This window comes from Tinamus guttatus, unplaced genomic scaffold, assembly GCF_059628265.1.
Source record: "Tinamus guttatus ecotype Peru unplaced genomic scaffold, ASM5962826v1 Tinamus_guttatus_pri_ptg000463l, whole genome shotgun sequence".
NCBI lineage: Eukaryota > Metazoa > Chordata > Aves > Tinamiformes > Tinamidae > Tinamus > Tinamus guttatus.
The window spans coordinates 254,527-274,245 of NW_028288997.1; the positions used below are offsets into that span (position 1 = coordinate 254,527).

Here is a 19,719-nt window from a genome sequence, read left to right on the forward strand (position 1 = left end):
TCCCCATGTCCCCTCCAGGTGTTGAGCGTGGGGAGGGCCGAGCTGTGCCTGGCTGCATCCCGACCCCATGGCCACGCCGGGGAACCCCTTAGGGAGCACCCCACATCACACCCCCAAACCCGTCCCCACGGCCACCCCAACGCGCGACCCCGCACCAAGGCGAGCGGCACTGGCCGTGCAAGCAGGACTGTCCCGGCGGCCCCGCTTGGGGCGCGCATGCATGTGCGCGCATGCATGTGCATGCATGTGCATGCGTGTGCATGCGTGTGCATGTGTGTGCGGGCGCGCCGGGCCCCGCTGATTGGCCGAGGGGCCGTCCAAAATCCGCCGTGCGCCGGGGCCGCCGGCTGCCGCGGGTCCCACCTCTCGCCGCCGCCGCAGCATAAAAAGGCAAGCGGGGCAGGGGGAAAAGCAGTAGGAAGTTGCTGCTGGGGTCCGGCTTGGAGCTACACAGTCAAGAGCAGCCCTGTATGACCCGACTCTGAAACAAAGAGGCCCAAAGAGTCTACATGTCTAATATTTAGACATGTTCAGCTTTGTGGATTCTCGGTTACTGCTGTTGATAGCAGCGACTGTGCTACTCACCCGCGGGCAAGGAGAAGAAGACAGTAAGTAGCCGCCGCTCGCTCCGCGCTCACTTCGACGGGGCCTCGAGCGGATGCGGTTGCTTCGACGTTTCTCTTGTTGCTGCTGTGTCGGGGGAGAAGGGAGCGTGTTGGCTTTGGAATTTTCTTGGAGAAAAAGGGGAAAGTAGGAAGAAATGGGGGAATCGAGAGGGTGGCTGCGGCTCTGCAGGGAGGTCCGCGGCGGGATGGGGCGGGCGGCCCCGGAGGCGGCTGGGAGCGCCAGGATGTTTTGCCAAGTCGGGAGAGGGGGATCCAGGCGGGAAGGAGGCTGGGGGGAGCCGGGCAAGGGGGGGACGGCGGCGGGGGCCGCGAGGAGCCGGAGGGGAGAGGGAGAGGAGGGGAGGGAGGGTGGGAAGGGAGGGGAAGGGGGAGCGCCGGGATCTGCAAAAGCCATCAGGAAAGAATTAGAAAAAGTCGCGGATGATTCATAAGGAAAATGTTTTAGCAGCCCGTAAAGCTGGGGCTGTCTAGACGACGCTGCGCGCACGGCCCCCCTCTCACCAGGGGATGCAGCCCCCGGGGGTGCCAGGCCGGGGCGGGGGGCACAGCCACCCCACCAGGACCCCCATGGTCCCCGGGGCACCGCAGCCTGCGGCGCTTTCCCCGTTTTGTCATTTTTTGGATTTTTTAAATTTTTTTTTGGAGTTTCCCAGCGAAGCAGAGCAAGGCAAGGGGGGGCGGGATGGGGCTGGCTGGCTCCCCCCCGGCTCACTCGGGGCCAGCCCATCGCCCTGGCGCCCTGCCCTGCGCTCCCGCTTCCCCCGCCTGCCTCCAGCCGTTTTCCTGGCCGGGCGGCGCGACCGATCCGGATCCGGACCCATCCAGCCCCAGCTCTGGATCCGCCTGGATCCCATTGCAGCCCCAGCCGCGGAGCCAGCCCGCCTGGCCCCCGCTCCCACCATCCGCGCTCGCTGCTCATCCAGCCCCGCCGATCCCCATTCCCATTCCAATTCCCTGCATCTGCCGCAGCATCAGCCTCCCCGCCAGAGGCTCCGGGCCTCCCCGCCGAGCCCCCGGCCCCGCGCGGGGGCTATTTGCCTTGGCCGCGGCTCCCGCGGGCCGCCGCTGCGGTCGGACGTAAGCCCTGGCTGGAGGTTTTGTTTAAATTCCAAAGTAAGTGGGAAGAGTTTATTGCGGCGCTGCTTTTCCTGTGTCACCGCGATGGGTTGATGAGAACCAGATGAAGGGAGAAAAGCTCCAGGAGAGGGAGGAAAAGAAGGAGGGGAGAGCGGGGGGAGCAGGGCGAAGGCAGAAAGGACGTGTCGGAATCGCCAGGCGTCCCGGCGCGAGCGTAAATCTCACTCGGCCCCCGCGCCCCCCGCCTCCGTTTTTCCCCCCCAGTCCAAACCGGGAGCTGTGTACAGGATGGACTAACATACAATGACAAGGACGTGTGGAAACCCGAGCCCTGCCAGATCTGCGTGTGCGACAGCGGCAACATCCTGTGCGACGAGGTGATCTGCGAGGACACCTCCGACTGCCCCAACGCCGAGATCCCCTTCGGAGAATGCTGCCCCATCTGCCCCGAGAGCCACGGTACCGTCCCCGGGACCCCGCGCCCGCCGCCCTGTCCCCCGCCCCGGCTCCGCGTCCGTCCCCGGCGCGGCAGGACGGGGACAGCGAGCGGGGCCCGCGGAAGCGCGAGCGGCCTCCGCTCCTCCGACTGACCCTTCTCCTTTCTCCCCAGCTCCCTCTACCTACTCGGAGAGCACGGGAGTAGAGGTGAGCACCGGCAGCGCTGCCCCAGGCAAACTCTCGCCCCGAGGGTTATTTCCTTATTTTTCCTTATTTTCTCGGGCGCATCCATCCATTTCTCATCACCTGCCTCTCCTCTCTCCCCACCAGGGTCCTAAGGGAGACACCGGCCCCAGAGGAGACAGGGTGCGTATTCCCGTGCTGCTCCCGCATCCACCCACCACGCAGCTCCGGGGCCCATCCCGGCTGCCCATCGGAGCATCCTGGAGTATCCTAATCCCCGCATGTTGCTCTCTCCACAGGGACTCCCCGGCCCCCCTGGCAGAGATGGCATCCCCGGACAGCCCGGCCTCCCAGGACCCCCCGGCCCCCCTGGTCCCCCTGGCCTCGGCGGGGTGAGTAGGGGACACGGGACAGGCACCCTGCGCCCCGATGCCCTCCCTGCTCACGCGTCTCTTCCCTCCTGCAGAACTTTGCTCCTCAAATGTCTTACGGATACGACGAGAAAGCTGGCGGCATGCCCGTGCCCGGACCCATGGTGAGCATCCCCCGCCGGCCACCGCGGCCACCCCCTTTCCAAAGCGCATTCCAGGAGCATCCGGCACCCAGCGCCGTGCTGGCACTGGCTGTGGCCGCTGTGCCGGCAGGGAGGAGGTGGGAATGTTGTAAAACAAGGAGAAAAGCAGCGGGGCGGGAGTGATTCCCGGGCAGGCGGCGGCTGCCAAGCGGGAGGAGGCGGGAGCCGGGGCGGGAAGCCCCGGGAAGAGCCGCAGCCGGCGCTGGCGGTGACCCCGGGACGCGGTGGCCTCTCTGCTCACGTTTCCTTTGCTCCCTTCCTAGGGTCCAGCTGGTCCCCGCGGTCTCCCCGGCCCTCCCGGCGCTCCCGTGAGTATCTCCTCCATGTCCCCAGCTCCGCTCCGAATCCCAGCCTTCCACCTCCAGCCCCACGGGTCCAGCCCTGAGTGCCCCTTGGGCTCTTGTTTGGAAGAAACCCCCTCGATGGAGGGGTAGGGAGGGGACAGGGACAGCGCCAGGCCAGGAGGTGGCCTCCCATCCCTTCCTGGCACTGGTGACAGGTGACAGCACCCACCTGGCACAGCTCCCACTCCACCCCACCTGGGTACCACTGTCATCTGCGAGGCAATGTCCCCAGACTGTGACACTTGCTTTCTAATCTGTTTTTTTTTTTTTTTTTCCCTTTTTTCCTCTCTGTAGGGCCCTCAAGGTTTCCAAGGTCCCCCTGGTGAGCCTGGAGAGCCTGGTGCTTCTGTAAGTCTTGCTGATCTTCTCCTTCTTCCTCATATCCTGTCAGTCTGGGATGGATTACTGGGTTTTCCCAGCCCAAGCCTTGGCTTCGTCCTTGCCATTCCCTCCTTCACCGCTTGAGGGATTCTCCAGCTGGAGCCGTCTCGGCTCCGGGCCAGGAGTAGTGGGAATGGCACTGCCTTGGCCTGGGAACACCCAGCCTGTGGGAGGGCGGCGGGGAAGTCTTGCTCAGGTGCCAAGTCCTCCCTCACCCCTGATCACCCCCATCTCTTCTAGGGTCCCATGGGTCCTCGTGGTCCAGCCGGCCCCCCTGGCAAGAACGGAGATGATGTGAGTAGCTGCTGCAAGACCCCGTGTCCTGTGGGCACAAGGGGATCTCCCCTTGCTGGGCATGGGGCCACAAGTCCCCAGCAATGGTGGGCCGGTGGATTCAAGGTCTTCAGGCGAACAGGGGCCACCTGGTCCAGGATCAGCCTCCAAAGAGTTGTCCTTCTCTTTGCCTTCCCTTAGGGTGAAGCTGGAAAGCCCGGCCGTCCCGGTGAGCGCGGTCCTCCTGGACCCCAGGTAAGATGTCTTCAGGGTCTGCTATGTTTGGGAGATGGTGGCTTCCTCCTCCATGGGCATCCATGAGCAGGTCCTGGCCACTGTGTTGGTCCCTGTTGGCAGAAAACATCTTGTCCATCCATGCATAGTCTGGCTGGGCCTGGAGTAGCTGATGGCAAAGCCCAGGAGCAAGGATGAGCCCAGAAGCTGCTCCCTGGGAGGTGGGAATAGGGGGGCAGAGGACAGCAACCCCTGCATCTCCATGGGCCTCTCTGGTCACTCCCTGGCTTTTTCTCCTAGGGTGCACGTGGTCTCCCCGGAACTGCTGGCCTGCCAGGCATGAAGGGTCACAGAGTAAGTTGGTTCTTGGTTGCTTTAAAGATCTGGGAGTTCTTGAAGGCCCCGTGTGGCTTCTGACATCCCCAACCCAGGCATGAGCCTGTGGGCACATGGGGCAGGGGAGCACGTGGCTACTGCAGGGCCATGTCGCCTGGGTTGCAAGAGCACCCAATGGTCCCCCCATCCTTCATGGCGTGAGGGGCTGGAACCCCTCTTAGACCCAAATCCTGACCCTGACCAAGGCAGCGAGGTCTTCTCCTGACCCTCACTCTTCTCTCTCCTGCGCTCCAGGGTTTCAGTGGTCTGGATGGTGCCAAGGGTGAGCCCGGTCCAGCTGGCCCCAAGGTGAGGAACTGCCCCTACAAGGGCATCTTTGCCTTCTCTTCAAACTTCTCTCTCCTTCCTTTCCTTTGGAAATCACTGATTTTTTTGCCCCTGTTCCTAGGGTGAGCCTGGTAGCCCTGGTGAGAACGGCGCTCCTGGACAGATGGTAAGTGATCGAGGGAGGACTCTTCTTCCCTATCCAACCTCAACACAAGAGCCAGATGCAAAAGAAAAGCGGGAAGGGAGAAATGCAGCCCTATTGTGCATAGGGATTTGTGTGGTGGACCAGAAGGTGGTGGGGAAATAGCTTGTCCTCTCGAGCTGGTTCTCCAAAGATGTCCCAGGACAGTGGGACAGGGAGGCAGGTTTATTTAGATGTCCATGCAGGGAGGGCAGGGGCAGAGGGGCTGGGAGAAGGCCCATGATGAAGGAAGCTCTCCTCATGATGACACGTGTCTGCTCTCCTCCGCAGGGTCCTCGTGGTCTTCCCGGCGAGAGAGGCCGCCCCGGTCCATCCGGCCCTGCTGTGAGTAGCCCTTCTGCTCCTTTGGGCAGGCCTGAGCATCCATCCTCGAGCTGTCCTGCCCTCGGCATGCAGGTCTTGCTCAGGAGCCACATCTGGTGCCACCCCGACTGACGGGTGCATCCTCTCCCTCCTTGCCCACAGGGTGCTCGCGGTAACGACGGTGCCACCGGTGCTGCTGGCCCTCCGGTGAGTAACACTCCTGTCCTGCAGCAACTGGCCTTAGCTGGAGCAGCATCAGCTCCCCTGGAGGGGCCTCGCTGACTCCTGGACGGGAGAGCCCCTTCCAACATCTCTTTGTTGGCCAACGCCAAAGCACAGCTCAGCTCCATGACCACAGCTTGGAAATCCTGGCTGGAGTCCAGAGCTCTGTTGCCCAGAAAACCCGCCAGCTCCAGATGTGCACTGGATTTGCTTCTCTGACACATGCCCCCTCTCTCTCTCTCTCCCCTATAGGGTCCAACTGGCCCAGCTGGTCCCCCTGGCTTCCCCGGTGCTGCTGGTGCTAAGGTAGGAACCTGCTTGATCCTCTTCTCTTAGGTGGGACCTCTAGATTTCTAGGGCTTGGCAGAGATGCTGAAAAGCTGGTGGAAACAGGGAGAGGGAGGAGGAAGGATTGAGTGTCAAATGCGTTTCCCATGTGGCCTGAAACTTAGAGAGCAGAGCTGAACCTTGCCCAGACTGTTATGGGTTCATCCATGCTCGGTGCCAGGCACATCTGTAGCCAAAGTGGCTGCACTTCTCATCTGTAGTGGAGATGAAGGACTTTCCAGCTAAATCTCTGAGTGTTTTGCATGGCTCAGATGTCTCTTCAGGCCAAAGGACACTGTGGAAAACCAGACTACAAAAGAACAACGAATTCATCCATTTTCCCATACCCATGCTCCACTGGGAAGAGAGGTGGAGGTCCTGGAAGTCCAGGGATGTAAGGAGCTTTCACAGCAGCACATGTGCTCATGGCTTCTGCTTCCTCCCCTCCTCTCCAGGGTGAAACTGGTCCCCAGGGCGCTCGCGGTAGCGAAGGCCCTCAAGGTGCACGTGGTGAGCCTGGTCCTCCTGGCCCTGCTGGTGCTGCTGGTCCTGCTGTAAGTGGCATCCAATGGCTCATTCCCATTGACGTTGCATCCTGATAGCCCTGGGATAACCTTCATCTTCGTTTTCCTCCCCTTCAGGGTAACCCTGGTGCTGATGGTCAACCTGGTGCCAAAGGCGCAACTGTGAGTATCCATCTTCATCTTGTCTTTCCTCATGGATGTTTGGACCAAAGTCCGTGTGGCTCCCTCACCACCTTTTCTGCCTCTTTTAGGGTGCTCCTGGCATTGCTGGTGCTCCTGGCTTCCCCGGTGCTCGTGGTCCCTCTGGACCTCAGGGTCCCAGCGGTGCCCCCGGTCCCAAGGGTAACAGTGTAAGTGTCATTGTCCTTCTCTATCTTGCTTGTGATGGGCCTTCTTCCCCTTGCAAGGCTGGGCAGAGATGCTGAGCAGCAGAGTTCAGCCCTGATCCTGCCTCTGCGGCTGCTCTGGCCACTTCCTAAGCAAGAGCCTCCCACTCTCTCTCGGGGTTCAAGCCCCTTCCTCTGCTCCAATTGCCCTGTCTGGAGATGTTTCCCATCCCAACCCCATCATCTCCAGCCTTGGGTACTGGGGTGGGCACTGAAAGCTCCTTGGGAGGTGCCGAACATCTCCCCTTGTGACAATCCCAATATGACGATGCTCATGACTGTCTTTGCTTATGAAACTGGCATTAAAAAACTCTTTTTTTTTCTCTCTCTTTCCACCTCCAGGGTGAACCCGGTGCTCCAGGCAACAAAGGAGACACTGGTGCAAAAGGCGAACCCGTAAGTGACCCCTTCACAGCCCCTCAGTGTCCTGCTGGCAGATGTGACCCCAGCCTGGTCCCACGTGCCCTGCGGACGCCCACACCTCTGCCTCCTTCTCCAGGGCCCTGCTGGTGTCCAAGGTCCCCCTGGTCCAGCTGGTGAAGAAGGCAAGAGAGGAGCCCGTGGTGAGCCTGGCCCTGCTGGGCTTCCCGGCCCCGCTGGCGAACGTGTAAGTAGGAGTTCTCCCCAGCTGCATCCCATTCCCATTCCTCTTCCTCCAAGACCCAGTTCTGCTCCTGTCCCTAGACCTCTTGCCCAAGGGCTCCATCTCCTGGGCACTCTGGCTTCTGCCAGAGAGCCAGACACCTTCTGAACCAAGTGTTGGGATGGTGAAATTCCCACCTGGAATGCCCACCTGTTCCAGCACTCTCATTCCACCAGAGCCCTATGCTTGAGATCTCCACTGGAGCATCTCACAAGCCCTGAGGGTTGTTTCTGAAGCCCACATCAGAGCAGCTTTCACCTGAACCCCCAAGTCCTCTGAAGCTGCCCCATTGCCTAGATCTTATTCCCATTTCCAGCAGCCCAAGAGTCCTCGGCCACCCCACCTGCCCTTCGTGCCGCACTGACCGCTCTTGTGTCCTTTTCAGGGTGCTCCTGGCAGCCGTGGTTTCCCTGGTGCTGATGGCATTGCTGGTCCCAAGGTAGGTACCAAAAACTGTCCTCCCAACCTGTATGGAAAAGATGCGTCCTGAATAGGGCAGTGGGGATATGAGGGGAATTGTCATCTTGTCCCCTGCCCTGATCCACGTCACTTGATCCTGAGGCTGGTTCTTTGCCCTTGCTTCCTCCCATGCCATGGTCCTCATCCCCTGCCTTGGTCCGTACCCTCCAGCTGGACTAAGCCCCGTCTCCTCTCGCATCCCTCCCTAGGGTCCCCCTGGTGAGCGTGGCTCCCCCGGCGCTGTTGGTCCCAAAGGATCTCCTGGTGAAGCTGGACGCCCTGGGGAACCTGGTCTCCCTGGTGCCAAGGTGAGTGCGAGGAGCCACGGAGGGACGTGGAGGAGGTGGCTCAGGGTCAGGCTGGGCGAGGGCAGCCCGCAGAGCTTGGCAGGCCTGGCTGCGAGCAGCACCAAGCCACGTCAACACGACCATGGCTGCTGGTGGCCCTGCTCCAGGCGCTGGATGGAAGCTCCAGAGCTCCTTCTCTTTCCATGGAGAAAGCCATTTCCAGGGATGCTAAATCACTCAATTTTTACAGGGAGCAGCATGCTCCTTGTTGCCTGCAGAGGAAGCCTGATGCCCTAACCCATATTTGCTCTGACCCATATTTGCTCTGACCCATATTTGCTCTCCTCTAGGGTCTGACTGGAAGCCCTGGAAGCCCCGGTCCTGATGGCAAGACTGGTCCCCCTGTAAGTGATCCCAGGATGACCCCCTGCTCCTTCCTCCCCACCTCTTGGCTCACCATGGACTTTGCTAACGGGGCTCTTGCTTCCCCCCATGATAGGGCCCCGCTGGTCAAGACGGCCGCCCTGGACCCCCAGGCCCACCCGGAGCCAGAGGCCAAGCTGGTGTCATGGGTTTCCCTGGACCCAAAGGCGCTGCAGTGAGTATCAGCAAGAGCCACATCCCATGGTGACAAGGGACGATGCTGCCCAAGGCCAGCTTGGGGCACGCTCATCCTCAAGGGCTTCCTATGAGCTGGGCCATTCCTGGGATGCAGAGGGATGCATTGGCTCCCTTGGGATGGGCACCACAGGAAGGGGTGGCTCAGGGGACATGTCCCCAGGAAGGGCAATGAGGAGCCACATCCTGGTGAGGGGGACAAAGCCTGGGGGGGTCATGGTCCTGTATTGGTCTCATTCTGCTCTCGTTTTTAGGGTGAACCCGGCAAACCTGGCGAGAGAGGTGCTCCTGGTCCCCCCGGCGCTGTTGTGAGTATTCACCTGTCCTAAGGCTGCAACATACCCCCCTCCAATGTACCCTGCTCCAAGGTACCCCATTCCAAGGTATCCCCTCCAAGGTACCCCCCTCCAAAGTACCCCATTTCAAGGTACCCCTCTCTGGGAGCAGCTCTGAGCTGGGCTTTGCCAGGGAGCCCTAGGTCTGGCAGAGCAAGGCCCTAGGAAAGCTCCATGGAAAAAAAATGGCCAGAACAGTGGGTGGCAGTGGCTCTGAGTCAGGTGTGTCACTGCCAGAGGGTTTGGAGCAGGGACAAAAAGCTCTGCAAGGCGGTGACACGTCCCAGGGCAGCTTGGGGGTTCTCTGGTCTGCCAAGGTGCTGCAGCTCCGTCCTCCTGCACCCTTAGGGATAGTTCTCCATGGTCCCATGGGTTCATTGCTTGGGGTCCCCTCCAGAAGCTCCTGAAGGTCGGGTCTGCCTGGCTGGGAGCCTTCTCCAATGTCACCTGTGACCAAACCCTGCTCTGAATACTCTCTTCCTCCTCTTCCTAAGGGTGCTGCTGGCAAAGACGGTGAAGCTGGTGCCCAAGGTCCCCCCGGCCCTACCGTGAGTATGAATAATCCCTTCCCCGCCTGGAGCTGTGCTGGGTCTCTGGGGACCAGGACAAGGGGGCAACCGCCTGCCCTCATCCTTGCCCCATCTCCTGCAGGGACCCGCTGGAGAGAGAGGTGAACAAGGTCCCGCTGGTGCTCCTGGCTTCCAGGTGAGGAACAGCCCCTTTTTCCCGGGAAGGAGACGCTCCGTGATGGGATTGTTGCTCCTGCTCTTGTCACCTGCCTTTGTAACATCTCTCCTCTCCTCCTCTTCCTCCGCAGGGTCTGCCCGGCCCCGCTGGCCCCCCTGGTGAGGCTGGCAAGCCCGGCGAGCAGGTGAGTGGGGGCATCACCTGGGGGCTGTCCCTGCTCGCTCCCCATCCTTGTCCCACCCCCAGCTGGTGGACATGGACACCAGGTTGCCACAGGCACCCTGCCCGGCCCACCCGAGCCAGGGAAACCCTGGCCACATTCCCGGGGCAGAGCAGCCTCCAAGCGTGCCGGCCTCACCGAGCCTCCTTGGAGCGAGCAGGGAGGCAGCAGCGCAGGGGACCCGACCTCGGTTTGGGATCCCTGTGGGATCCCTTCTCCTCTTGGGGCTGTCCCATCGCTCCAAGGGGTTGGAGACCCCTTGGCCTTCCCTAAAGATACCCAGAGCCCCAGAGCGGCCTGGGGTGGCAGGAGAGCAGAGGGTGCTGGGGCAGGATGGGGCCTCCATGGTGGGGTGCAGGGTTGCTCACCTCTTTCCCGTGCTGATTCCGAAATCCTTCTGCTTCCCCACACAGGGTGTCCCCGGAGATGCTGGTGCCCCCGGTCCCGCTGGTGCCAGAGTAAGTCAAGTCTTGGCTTCCCATCGGAGCCGCTGTCCGAGCTCCCCTCTGTGCCGCCGCCTCCGTAACCGGCTCTTCCCTCCCTTCTCCAGGGCGAGAGAGGCTTCCCCGGCGAACGCGGTGTCCAAGGCCCCCCTGGTCCCCAGGGTCCCCGCGGTGCTAATGGTGCTCCCGGTAACGACGGTGCTAAGGTAGGTGCGAGGTCCCCTCTGCACCCCAGTGGGACACAAGGGGTGGGGACCACCCCACGGGCTGTCCCCAGCTGGTGGCTCCTCTAGGGCAGCCCAAAAGGGGGGTCATGGTCTCCTCTGCTCCCCACTTCTGCCGGGAGCTGGTGACATGGGACCTGCAGGGCCACCTGCAAGGGGGACTGCTGGGCAAAGGGTTTTTCTGCCGTTTGCTCTGGTTTCTCACTAACGTGGGTTTTCCTCTCTTCCCAGGGTGATGCTGGTGCTCCTGGTGCTCCTGGAAACCAAGGGCCCCCCGGTCTGCAGGGAATGCCCGGAGAACGTGGTGCTGCCGGCCTGCCAGGCGCCAAGGGTGACAGAGTAGGTGTCCCCGCACGTCCTGGGGTCCCTCTCCCCACGCTGTGTCCTCCTGCTCCTATCTCCATCCTTGGGGGCTGGATGCGTCATCCCTCCTGCAGGGCGAAGCCTTGTCCCACTCGTGTCCTTGCACAATCCTGGCCCTTGAAGGCCAGGAGACAACCTGGGGCTTTCTTCTGGAGATGGAGGGAGATTCCCGCCTCTCCTGGCTGGAAGCAGCAGGGTCCGAAGGTGCAGAGCACTGCGGCGAGGAGGATGATGAGCTCTAATGCAACGTGGCCTTCTCCCACAGGGCGATCCCGGTCCCAAAGGTGCTGACGGCGCTCCTGGCAAAGACGGACTCCGAGGTCTCACCGGTCCCATCGGCCCTCCCGGCCCAGCTGGTGCTCCTGGTGACAAGGTGAGGTGGCACCGGGCAGGGATGCGGCGCAGCGGATGCTCCTTCCAACCCGCCACGTCTCAGTGCCTCATTTCCAGAGGATTTAACCCGTTTTTCCTTCTCCCCCTCGCCAGGGTGAAGCTGGTCCCCCTGGCCCTGCTGGTCCCACTGGTGCCCGTGGTGCTCCCGTAAGTGTCCGGCCGCTCGCGTCCCCCCGCCGCAGCCGATTCCCACCTGGCTCTGACTCCGGCTCTTGCCTTCTCTCCTAGGGAGACCGTGGCGAGCCCGGCCCCCCCGGTCCTGCTGGATTTGCTGGCCCTCCCGTAAGTCATCCCGGCCACGGGTAGCCGCTCGCTCCCCGCTCCGGCTCCATCGGAGAGGGGGACGATGCTATTCGGGAGCCGGCGGGATGCTCTCCCGTGGGATGCGCCATCCCCTGGCCTCACCTGGCTCTGCCCTCTCGCAGGGAGCTGACGGCCAGCCTGGTGCTAAAGGTGAAACTGGTGACGCTGGAGCCAAGGGTGACGCGGGTCCTCCCGGCCCCGCCGGCCCCACTGGTGCTCCTGGCCCTGCCGTAAGTAGCCCCCGGTCCCCGGTTCCCCTCCCGGCCACGTTGCGGCCCCGACGCTCACCCTGCTCCTCCTCCGCAGGGTGCTGTTGGTGCTCCCGGTCCCAAAGGTGCTCGTGGCAGCGCTGGACCCCCTGTAAGTACCGCACAGGGCTGCGGGGTTTGCGGTGGGGGGCACCGTGGAGGGGGATGCTGAAAGCTCTGGTGCAGACAGTGAAATTCCCGGTGGGATTTTACTCTGGGGGACACTGCATTCCCAGCACGGCCTCTTGCAAGGCGGCTTCTGCCTGCGGCTGCTTCATGCCAGGCAGAGGCAGAGCAAAAGCGGGGGCAGTTTGCCCACATGCCCCCAAATTAGCAGTAATTCCCCCCCCTGCACTGATGCACCTGATGCTCCCTGCAGGCCCCAGGGGCGAGTGGGACTCAGTGGCATCACCCAGGACACCGGGTGCTCGATGGGCTCATTGCACCTAGGGGAGCCCCCTGCCCAAGCGGGGGCCACCCCGGCACGTAGCACTGGTGCATCCCTCCTGGGCACCCAGCCCCGCTCCTGAGCACGACCTGATGCCGCTTCTCTCCCTTCTAGGGTGCTACTGGCTTCCCTGGTGCTGCTGGAAGAGTTGGTCCCCCCGGCCCCTCGGTGAGTGTCCCGTGCCCTGCGCGCGCGGGGCGGAGGGACGACGCTCCCCGCGGCTCCGCTCGAGGCATCGAGGAGCCGGGCGAAGGTCCAGGCGGCTCCGGCGCGGCCGCTCCCGGCCCTGTCCCAGTTGGCAGCGGGACTCACCTGGATTCCCTTCAGCCGCGGAGAGCCGAGCCCGGCCTTGGCCGCGCGCCCGGGCGCTGAGCCGCGCTCCCCCCTCGCAGGGTAACATCGGCCTCCCCGGCCCCCCCGGCCCCAGCGGCAAGGAAGGCGGCAAAGGACCCCGCGGCGAGACCGGCCCCGCTGGCCGCCCCGGCGAGCCCGGCCCCGCTGGCCCCCCCGGCCCCCCTGGCGAGAAGGGCTCTCCCGGCGCTGACGGTCCCATCGTAAGTGACCCCCGGCGCGGTCCCCGCGCGTCCCCAGGCGGCGGCTGCACCCGCCGGGGACGTCTCGGCGCGGCGGTGGCCTGAGCCGCGTGTCCCCCCCGCAGGGCGCTCCCGGCACTCCTGGGCCCCAAGGTATCGCTGGCCAGCGCGGCGTCGTCGGCCTGCCCGGACAGCGAGGCGAGCGCGGCTTCCCCGGCCTCCCCGGCCCATCGGTGAGTGACGCGGGGACGGCAGCGCGGGGGACGGCTCTGCCCCGGGACCGGAGCGTCCCCGGGATCGGACGATGCTGCGATCCCCAGGGGATGGAGCCTGGGGCCCCTGGGCTTGCTCAGCGACGGCTCCGGCTCCTCGGTCCCGGTGGGAGCGTCTCCCTGCTTGGATTCTCCTCCAACGCTGCCCCTTCCTCTCCGCTCCGCAGGGTGAACCTGGCAAACAAGGTCCCTCTGGCTCCCCCGGCGAGCGTGGTCCTCCCGGCCCCATTGGCCCCCCTGGGCTTGCTGGACCCCCTGGTGAAGCTGGACGCGAGGTGAGCGGCGGTGGCACGCAGGGGACTGTCCCCCCCGACGGTGACACGGCGGGACTCAGGCTTGCTGGTGCCCAAGCGGTCCTGCTGAGCACATGCAAACTCGTGGCATCCACGGGCATCAGCGGTGCTGGAGGAGGGACGGCGCCTGTCGGGGCGCTCTCGTCGCAGCCTTCGTTAGCGCCCGCCGGCCCTAACGAGGGGTCTTTGCTCCTCCACAGGGTGCTCCTGGCGCTGAAGGTGCCCCCGGACGCGACGGTGCTGCTGGCCCCAAGGTGAGCGCCCGCAGACGGGGCACGGGGCAGGGGCGGCGGGGCCGAGCGGGTCCACGCTGACACCTCTCTGCTTCCTCCTCCTCCTCCTCCTCCTCGCAGGGTGACCGTGGTGAGACCGGCCCTGCTGGCCCTCCTGGCGCCCCCGGTGCTCCCGGTGCCCCCGGCCCTGTTGGTCCTGCTGGCAAGAACGGAGACCGCGGTGAGACCGTAAGTGACACTCTGCCCGTTCCCCCTCAGCCCTCCGGTGGAGGGGCCCAGGAGTCCTGGCCGCCAGCCCTGATCCAAGCCTGGCCCTCGGTCTTGCTCTTGCCACTGGAGGGAGCTTCCCCTCCAGGCGCTGCCGAGGGGACCCAGGCGTCCTGGGGACCCAAGCATCCCTGCTGCCACCGACCACCACTGCCCACCGTGCTGCAAAGGATGCACCCGAGGATGCTCTGACCCGTCTCCTTTGTCCCCCTGCTCTAGGGCCCTGCTGGTCCCGCTGGCCCCCCTGGTCCTGCTGGTGCTCGCGGTCCTGCTGTAAGTCCAGATCCTTTGTCCCCACACGGGGAGAGGGTGACAACCCCACGGGCGCCCGGGCAGCACCCGGCCTGGTGTAGCCCCATGACGCTCAGCACCTCACCTCTTCCTCCTCCTCCTCCTCTTCCAGGGCCCACAAGGTCCCCGTGGTGACAAAGGTGAAACTGGTGAACAAGGTGACAGAGGCATGAAGGGTCACAGAGGCTTCTCCGGTCTCCAGGGTCCCCCTGGTCCTCCTGTAAGTACTTCTGCCTCCTGCGCAGGGTCACCCGCTTGCAGCATCACCCCAAAGGGCTCAAGGGGACAATATCTGGGTCCCCAGAGTGGTCACGTTGCGGATGCCACCCGCTTCCCATGGGGACAGGGCTGCCATCGGAGCAGCCCCACGCGGGTCTTGATGCATGAACGTGATGCCAACGGGACATTCTCTCTCTCTGCTCCAAACAGGGTGCTCCTGGTGAACAAGGACCTTCTGGTGCTTCTGGTCCTGCCGGTCCCCGAGTGAGTACCCCCGGCTCGCAGGCCATGACAGCCTCCTGTCCCTGCGGGTCCCCCGAGCGCTCAGCCCTTCTTCTCGTCCCCGCACAGGGTCCCCCTGGCTCCGCTGGTGCCGCCGGCAAGGACGGTCTCAACGGGCTCCCTGGCCCCATCGGCCCACCCGGTCCCCGTGGTCGCACCGGTGACGTCGGCCCTGTCGTACGTAGCGTCCCCGCGCGCCCGCTGCCCGCTCGCCCTGCCGAGCCCCGGCGCTTCACCTCGCTCTTCTCCCCCAACAGGGTCCCCCCGGCCCTCCCGGCCCCCCAGGTCCTCCCGGTCCCCCCAGCGGCGGCTTCGACTTCAGCTTCCTGCCCCAGCCGCCCCAGGAGAAGGCCCACGACGGCGGGCGCTACTACCGCGCCGACGACGCCACGTGATGCGCGACCGCGACCTGGAGGTGGACACCACCCTCAAGAGCCTGAGCCAGCAGATCGAGAACATCCGCAGCCCCGAGGGCACCCGCAAGAACCCTGCCCGCACCTGCCGCGACCTGAAGATGTGCCACGGCGACTGGAAGAGCGGTCCGTGGCATCCCGGCGCCCGGCGCCGCCCCGTGCCGCGGCCACCAGCCCCCGCGGGGCTGACGGCCTTTCTCTGCCCTGCAGGCGAGTACTGGATTGACCCCAACCAAGGCTGCAACCTGGACGCCATCAAGGTCTTCTGCAACATGGAGACGGGAGAGACCTGCGTCTACCCAACCCAGGCCACCATCGCCCAGAAGAACTGGTACGTCAGCAAGAATCCCAAGGAGAAGAAGCACGTCTGGTTCGGCGAAACGATGAGCGACGGCTTCCAGGTGAGCGGGGGAGCCGCGGTGATGGTCGCGGCAGGTGGCAATGGCCATGCTGGTGGCAGTGTCATGGTGGCGATGATGGTTGTGACAATGACGGTAGCAGCAATGACCAAACAGTGTCTGACCCAACTTCTCCTCTGTTGCAGTTCGAATACGGCGGCGAGGGCTCCAACCCGGCCGACGTGGCCATCCAGCTGACCTTCCTGCGCCTGATGTCCACCGAGGCGTCCCAGAACATCACCTACCACTGCAAGAACAGCGTCGCCTACATGGACCGCGACAGCGGCAACCTGAAGAAGGCCCTGCTCCTGCAGGGCTCCAACGAGATCGAGATCCGGGCCGAAGGCAACAGCCGCTTCACCTACGGCGTCACCGAGGACGGCCTGCACGGTGAGTGCCGGTGACGGCGTCGCAGGAGACACCAGCGGGGAGGTTCCTGTGACGTGGCGGGGGGTGGCGCCGAGCCTGACTGTCCCCTTCGCTTGCAGAGTCACACGTGAGCCTGGGGCAAGACAGTCATTGAGTACAAGACGACGAAGACCTCTCGCCTGCCCATCATCGATTTGGCCCCCATGGACGTTGGCGCTCCGGACCAGGAATTCGGCATCAACATCGGCCCCGTCTGCTTCTTGTAAACCGGAAACCCCACGCGTACAGGAGAGAGTAAATAATAATAATAAAAAAAAAGCAAAAAAATATAAAAAAACAGCCAAAAAAGGAGAAAATTTCACATAGACTTGAATTCGTGTCGTTTTCTATCCAGCGTCGCTCAAACTATTTTCGTTTCCGTAAAAAAAAAAAAAAATCCTAAAAAAGCATTAAACCAAAAAAAAAAATAAAAATAAAAATAAATGACTTTTCAAACCAAATAACCAGGAAGTGGGTTCGCTTGCTTGCCCTTCTCCTCTCTTCCTTCATCTCCTCCTCCTCTTCCTCGGTGCCGGTCCGTCTCTTGCCCCGCATCGACCGTCTCCGGCCCTTGATCCCGGTGCATCCGCAGGGAGGGACCCGCCGGCGCCGCTGCCCCTTGGCACCCACCGAACTAACCCACCTGCTCCACCAGGCTCTCCGCTACGTGCATTTTTCTGTTTTTATCTTTTAAAATATATATATATATATATTATAGACCACTGAAAGGAAGATGTTTAACTCATAACTTCTTTTTTTTTCCCCCCCTCTCTTTCCCTGTTTTGTTTGTTCAGGCAGCAAAAAAATAACTAAGAGCCCAACCAAACCCCGGGGACCCGGATGCGGCGCCGAGCGCTCCCCGCAAAGACGAGCCCCGGGGCCCCCCCGAGGCAAAAAACCCCGGCAGCCAAATCCCTGGAGCAGAGAAAACCGGACCGTTCAGTGTAAATTCTCCTTTTTCTGGAAGGCTACCTCACAGCTGTGGTTTTCTTTTTTTTTTTTTTTTTGCCTGTTTTTTTTTTTGCCTCCAAGTAGTTTTAGGTTCGTCTGGGGTTTTTCAGCCGTGCCGGGACTTTCCTGCCAGGTTCACAGCAAAGGTGCTAAGTTTTGTCTGTTTTTTTCCTCTCCTTTTTGTTGCTACGCTTATTTTTTCCCCCTGCTCTGTTCAAGGTCCGTCTGGAATCACAGGAATTTCTTTTTTTTTTTTCCTCTCTTTTTTACACCCTGAGTTTTTGTCCTTTTTAATTTTTTCTCCTCTGCTTTGGTTTTATTCCGGTCTCACCGCGCAGCCTCAGCCCTGGGACCACTTGGTGCTACAGACACAGGAACCGTCTGAAAAGACGCGAGTCTTGGGTTGAATTCTGTTATTTTTTCCCCCTCTTTTTTTTTTTTTTTTTTTCTTTTTTTCCTCTTTGCTGCCCAGGTCGACTTGTGAATTTTCTAAAGGTGCTATTCCCCCCCGCCTACACACACACACACGCATCCTTAAAGCGAGGCGCGGAGACAAAACACAAGGCAGAGCCAAAAAAATAGAGCCTCGGAAGGGATGGAAAAGCAGGCGAAGCAGCCCTGGTTCCCAGGTTAAGCAGGTGCATCTCATTTCTGTCTCCCCTTCCTCCCTCCATCCCTCTTCTCCCTCCCGCTCCTCCGCCGCTCTCCCCTCCCGCCGCCCCGGCTCCTTCCTCCCGCCTTTCCTCTTCCTCGCTCTTCCTCGCTCCCTCCCCGCGGGGAGCCGGGACGGGAGGACCCGAACCCACCCCGTTTGCGAGCCCATCTCCCCGCCAGGCGGATGGGCCCGGGTGTCCGAGGAGTCTGTACCTAGTTTGTATATGTATAAAATAATTTGAGATGTTTTTAATTATTTTGACTGCTGAAATAAAGCATGTGAAATGATCCAACAAACCTGCGCGCCTCTGCCCTGGTCTCTGGGTCCCGGGCGGGTGCTGGTGGCGGTCGTAGGGGGGTCCCGGCTGGGCTCTGGGGTCCGGTGCCGCCGGTGCCGCCGCCGCTTCTGCTCCGCTCCGCCGCTCGCGCCGTCCCCGCCCCCGGTGCCCGCCCCGCGGCCGCCCGGCCCCTTCCCCCGCCCGCCCCGTGGCCGGGGGTCGGCCCCGGTGCCCAGCCCCCCCCCCCGGGCCCTGGCTGGGGGCAGCCTGTGGGGCAGAGCCGTGGGGCGCTATAGGGACCGTGGTGGCGGCGGTCCCCAAGGAGCAGCGGGGCCGGGGGCACAGCTGGAGGGAACATCTGGGGAGCTGCAGAAAGCGGCAGTGAGACGGCGTGTGGCAGGGGTTGGGGTCCCACGGTTCCCCCCACCCACCCAGGGGACCCCAGCGAGCTGGCGTGGGGCATGGTGGGGTGCCCAGGATGCCCCCCACCCATCTAGGGGGTGCCCCCGAGCTGGTGTGGGGCAGGCTGGGGTCCTGGGGGTGCCCCCCACCTTGGTGTCTTTGCACAAAGAGGCTGGGGCCGTGCACAGAGAGCGGGCGCAGACGGGCCGTACGTGCCCTGCCTGCCAGATGCGCCGATTCCTGCAAACCTGCACCCCAGAGCAGCGCCCGCACCCCGGTGCCAGCGGGCCCGGGGACAGCATGGGCACACGCGCACCCCAAGAGCGGGTGCCTCAGGCATCTCCTACACCACCGAGGGGGCCCCGAGAGCCCCTCCAGCATCTCCGTATCCCCCCAAAGCTCCTTCCAGGCCGTTTTCCCCGCGCTGAATGCCGCCTTTCTCCTCGGGCAGTGCGGGAAGCGCTGGAGCCGCGTTTCGGCCCTCTCAAAGGCTCCTCTTGTTTCTCCTCGGGGCCCCCGTGTTTTCATAACCCCCCACCCTGGCCGCCCGCCCTGGCCCCGCTGTGAAAGAGGCTCTTTCTTTGCAGGCACGATCGGCCCGCGCCGACGGGCTCGCGGGAGGCCGGGGAGCAGCCGGCTCGCGTGGTTGGGTCTGGGGGCACCCGGGACACCCCCGTATCACGCAGCCACCTTGGCGAGACACCACTGTTGGGCAAGGAGGGGTTAAGCCAAGGCACAACCTGCTGCGAGACTGGAGCTGGATGCCCAGGGATGTGGAGCAGACGGGCGAGCTCAGAGCAGGCGGGCGCGGGAGGATGCCAGGTGAGTTGGGTCGGGGTTCCCTTTGCACCCATTTCCCCCCCAGGCTGCAGCAAGGGGGGGTGCCCGGGTTGAGGGTGTCCATGGGCAGCCCCTGTCGAGCTTGGGATGCAGCCAGTGGTGGCACCTGTGACTGTCCCGTGTCACCTCCTGTACCCTGCTTGGGACAGGGGTAAGAGTCCATGCGTGGGGGTCCTCATGGGAATTAGGGATATGGAGGGGGCGAAGGGGGCACAGGGGAAGGGAGGTTGGTGTAAGTCAGCTCTGTGAGCCCTGGCCCAGCTGCCCTGGGTGGTGGGACACTGCCCTGCCACCAAGCACAGCCTGGGGACACAGGACACCTCTGCACCCCAGGGTGCCCCCTAAAACCAGAGGGAACCCAGTGCAGGGAGCAGAAGGAGGAACCCTAAGGGCTGCCCCCGCCCCAGTCTCCCAAAGCCCCCCATCCATCTCCTGCCGGAGCCGAGGGGCTGCGGGCATCACTCCGGGTCCTGCCAGCCCCGGGGACGCAGCTGGCACAGAGAATGAGCAAACTCAAGTCCCTGCTTGGCAGCAGATACCCGTGGGGGAGCCCAGGA

The 19,719-nt window shown here is 63.1% G+C and overlaps 1 protein-coding gene across 1 annotated transcript; it reads left to right on the forward strand.

The window, feature by feature from the left end:
• The first annotated feature begins 410 nt into the window (after window positions 1–410).
• Window positions 411–16,517, forward strand: COL1A1 (collagen type I alpha 1 chain). Its single transcript, XM_088532635.1, is given in 53 exon segments — window positions 411–608; window positions 1,968–2,162; window positions 2,314–2,348; window positions 2,472–2,507; window positions 2,624–2,716; window positions 2,791–2,859; window positions 3,162–3,206; window positions 3,537–3,590; window positions 3,864–3,917; window positions 4,098–4,151; window positions 4,431–4,484; window positions 4,761–4,814; window positions 4,915–4,959; window positions 5,266–5,319; window positions 5,461–5,505; window positions 5,773–5,826; window positions 6,303–6,401; window positions 6,489–6,533; window positions 6,623–6,721; window positions 7,100–7,153; window positions 7,257–7,364; window positions 7,786–7,839; window positions 8,069–8,167; window positions 8,497–8,550; window positions 8,646–8,744; window positions 9,019–9,072; window positions 9,594–9,647; window positions 9,751–9,804; window positions 9,917–9,970; window positions 10,420–10,464; window positions 10,557–10,655; window positions 10,905–11,012; window positions 11,302–11,409; window positions 11,523–11,576; window positions 11,658–11,711; window positions 11,855–11,962; window positions 12,039–12,092; window positions 12,543–12,596; window positions 12,821–12,982; window positions 13,087–13,194; window positions 13,401–13,508; window positions 13,727–13,780; window positions 13,880–13,987; window positions 14,246–14,299; window positions 14,430–14,537; window positions 14,747–14,800; window positions 14,888–14,995; window positions 15,076–15,205; window positions 15,208–15,357; window positions 15,442–15,632; window positions 15,776–16,012; window positions 16,014–16,019; window positions 16,118–16,517. Coding segments are annotated over 53 exon segments (4,359 nt in total). The 5' UTR covers window positions 411–526; the 3' UTR covers window positions 16,265–16,517.
• The last annotated feature ends 3,202 nt before the right edge of the window (window positions 16,518–19,719 follow it).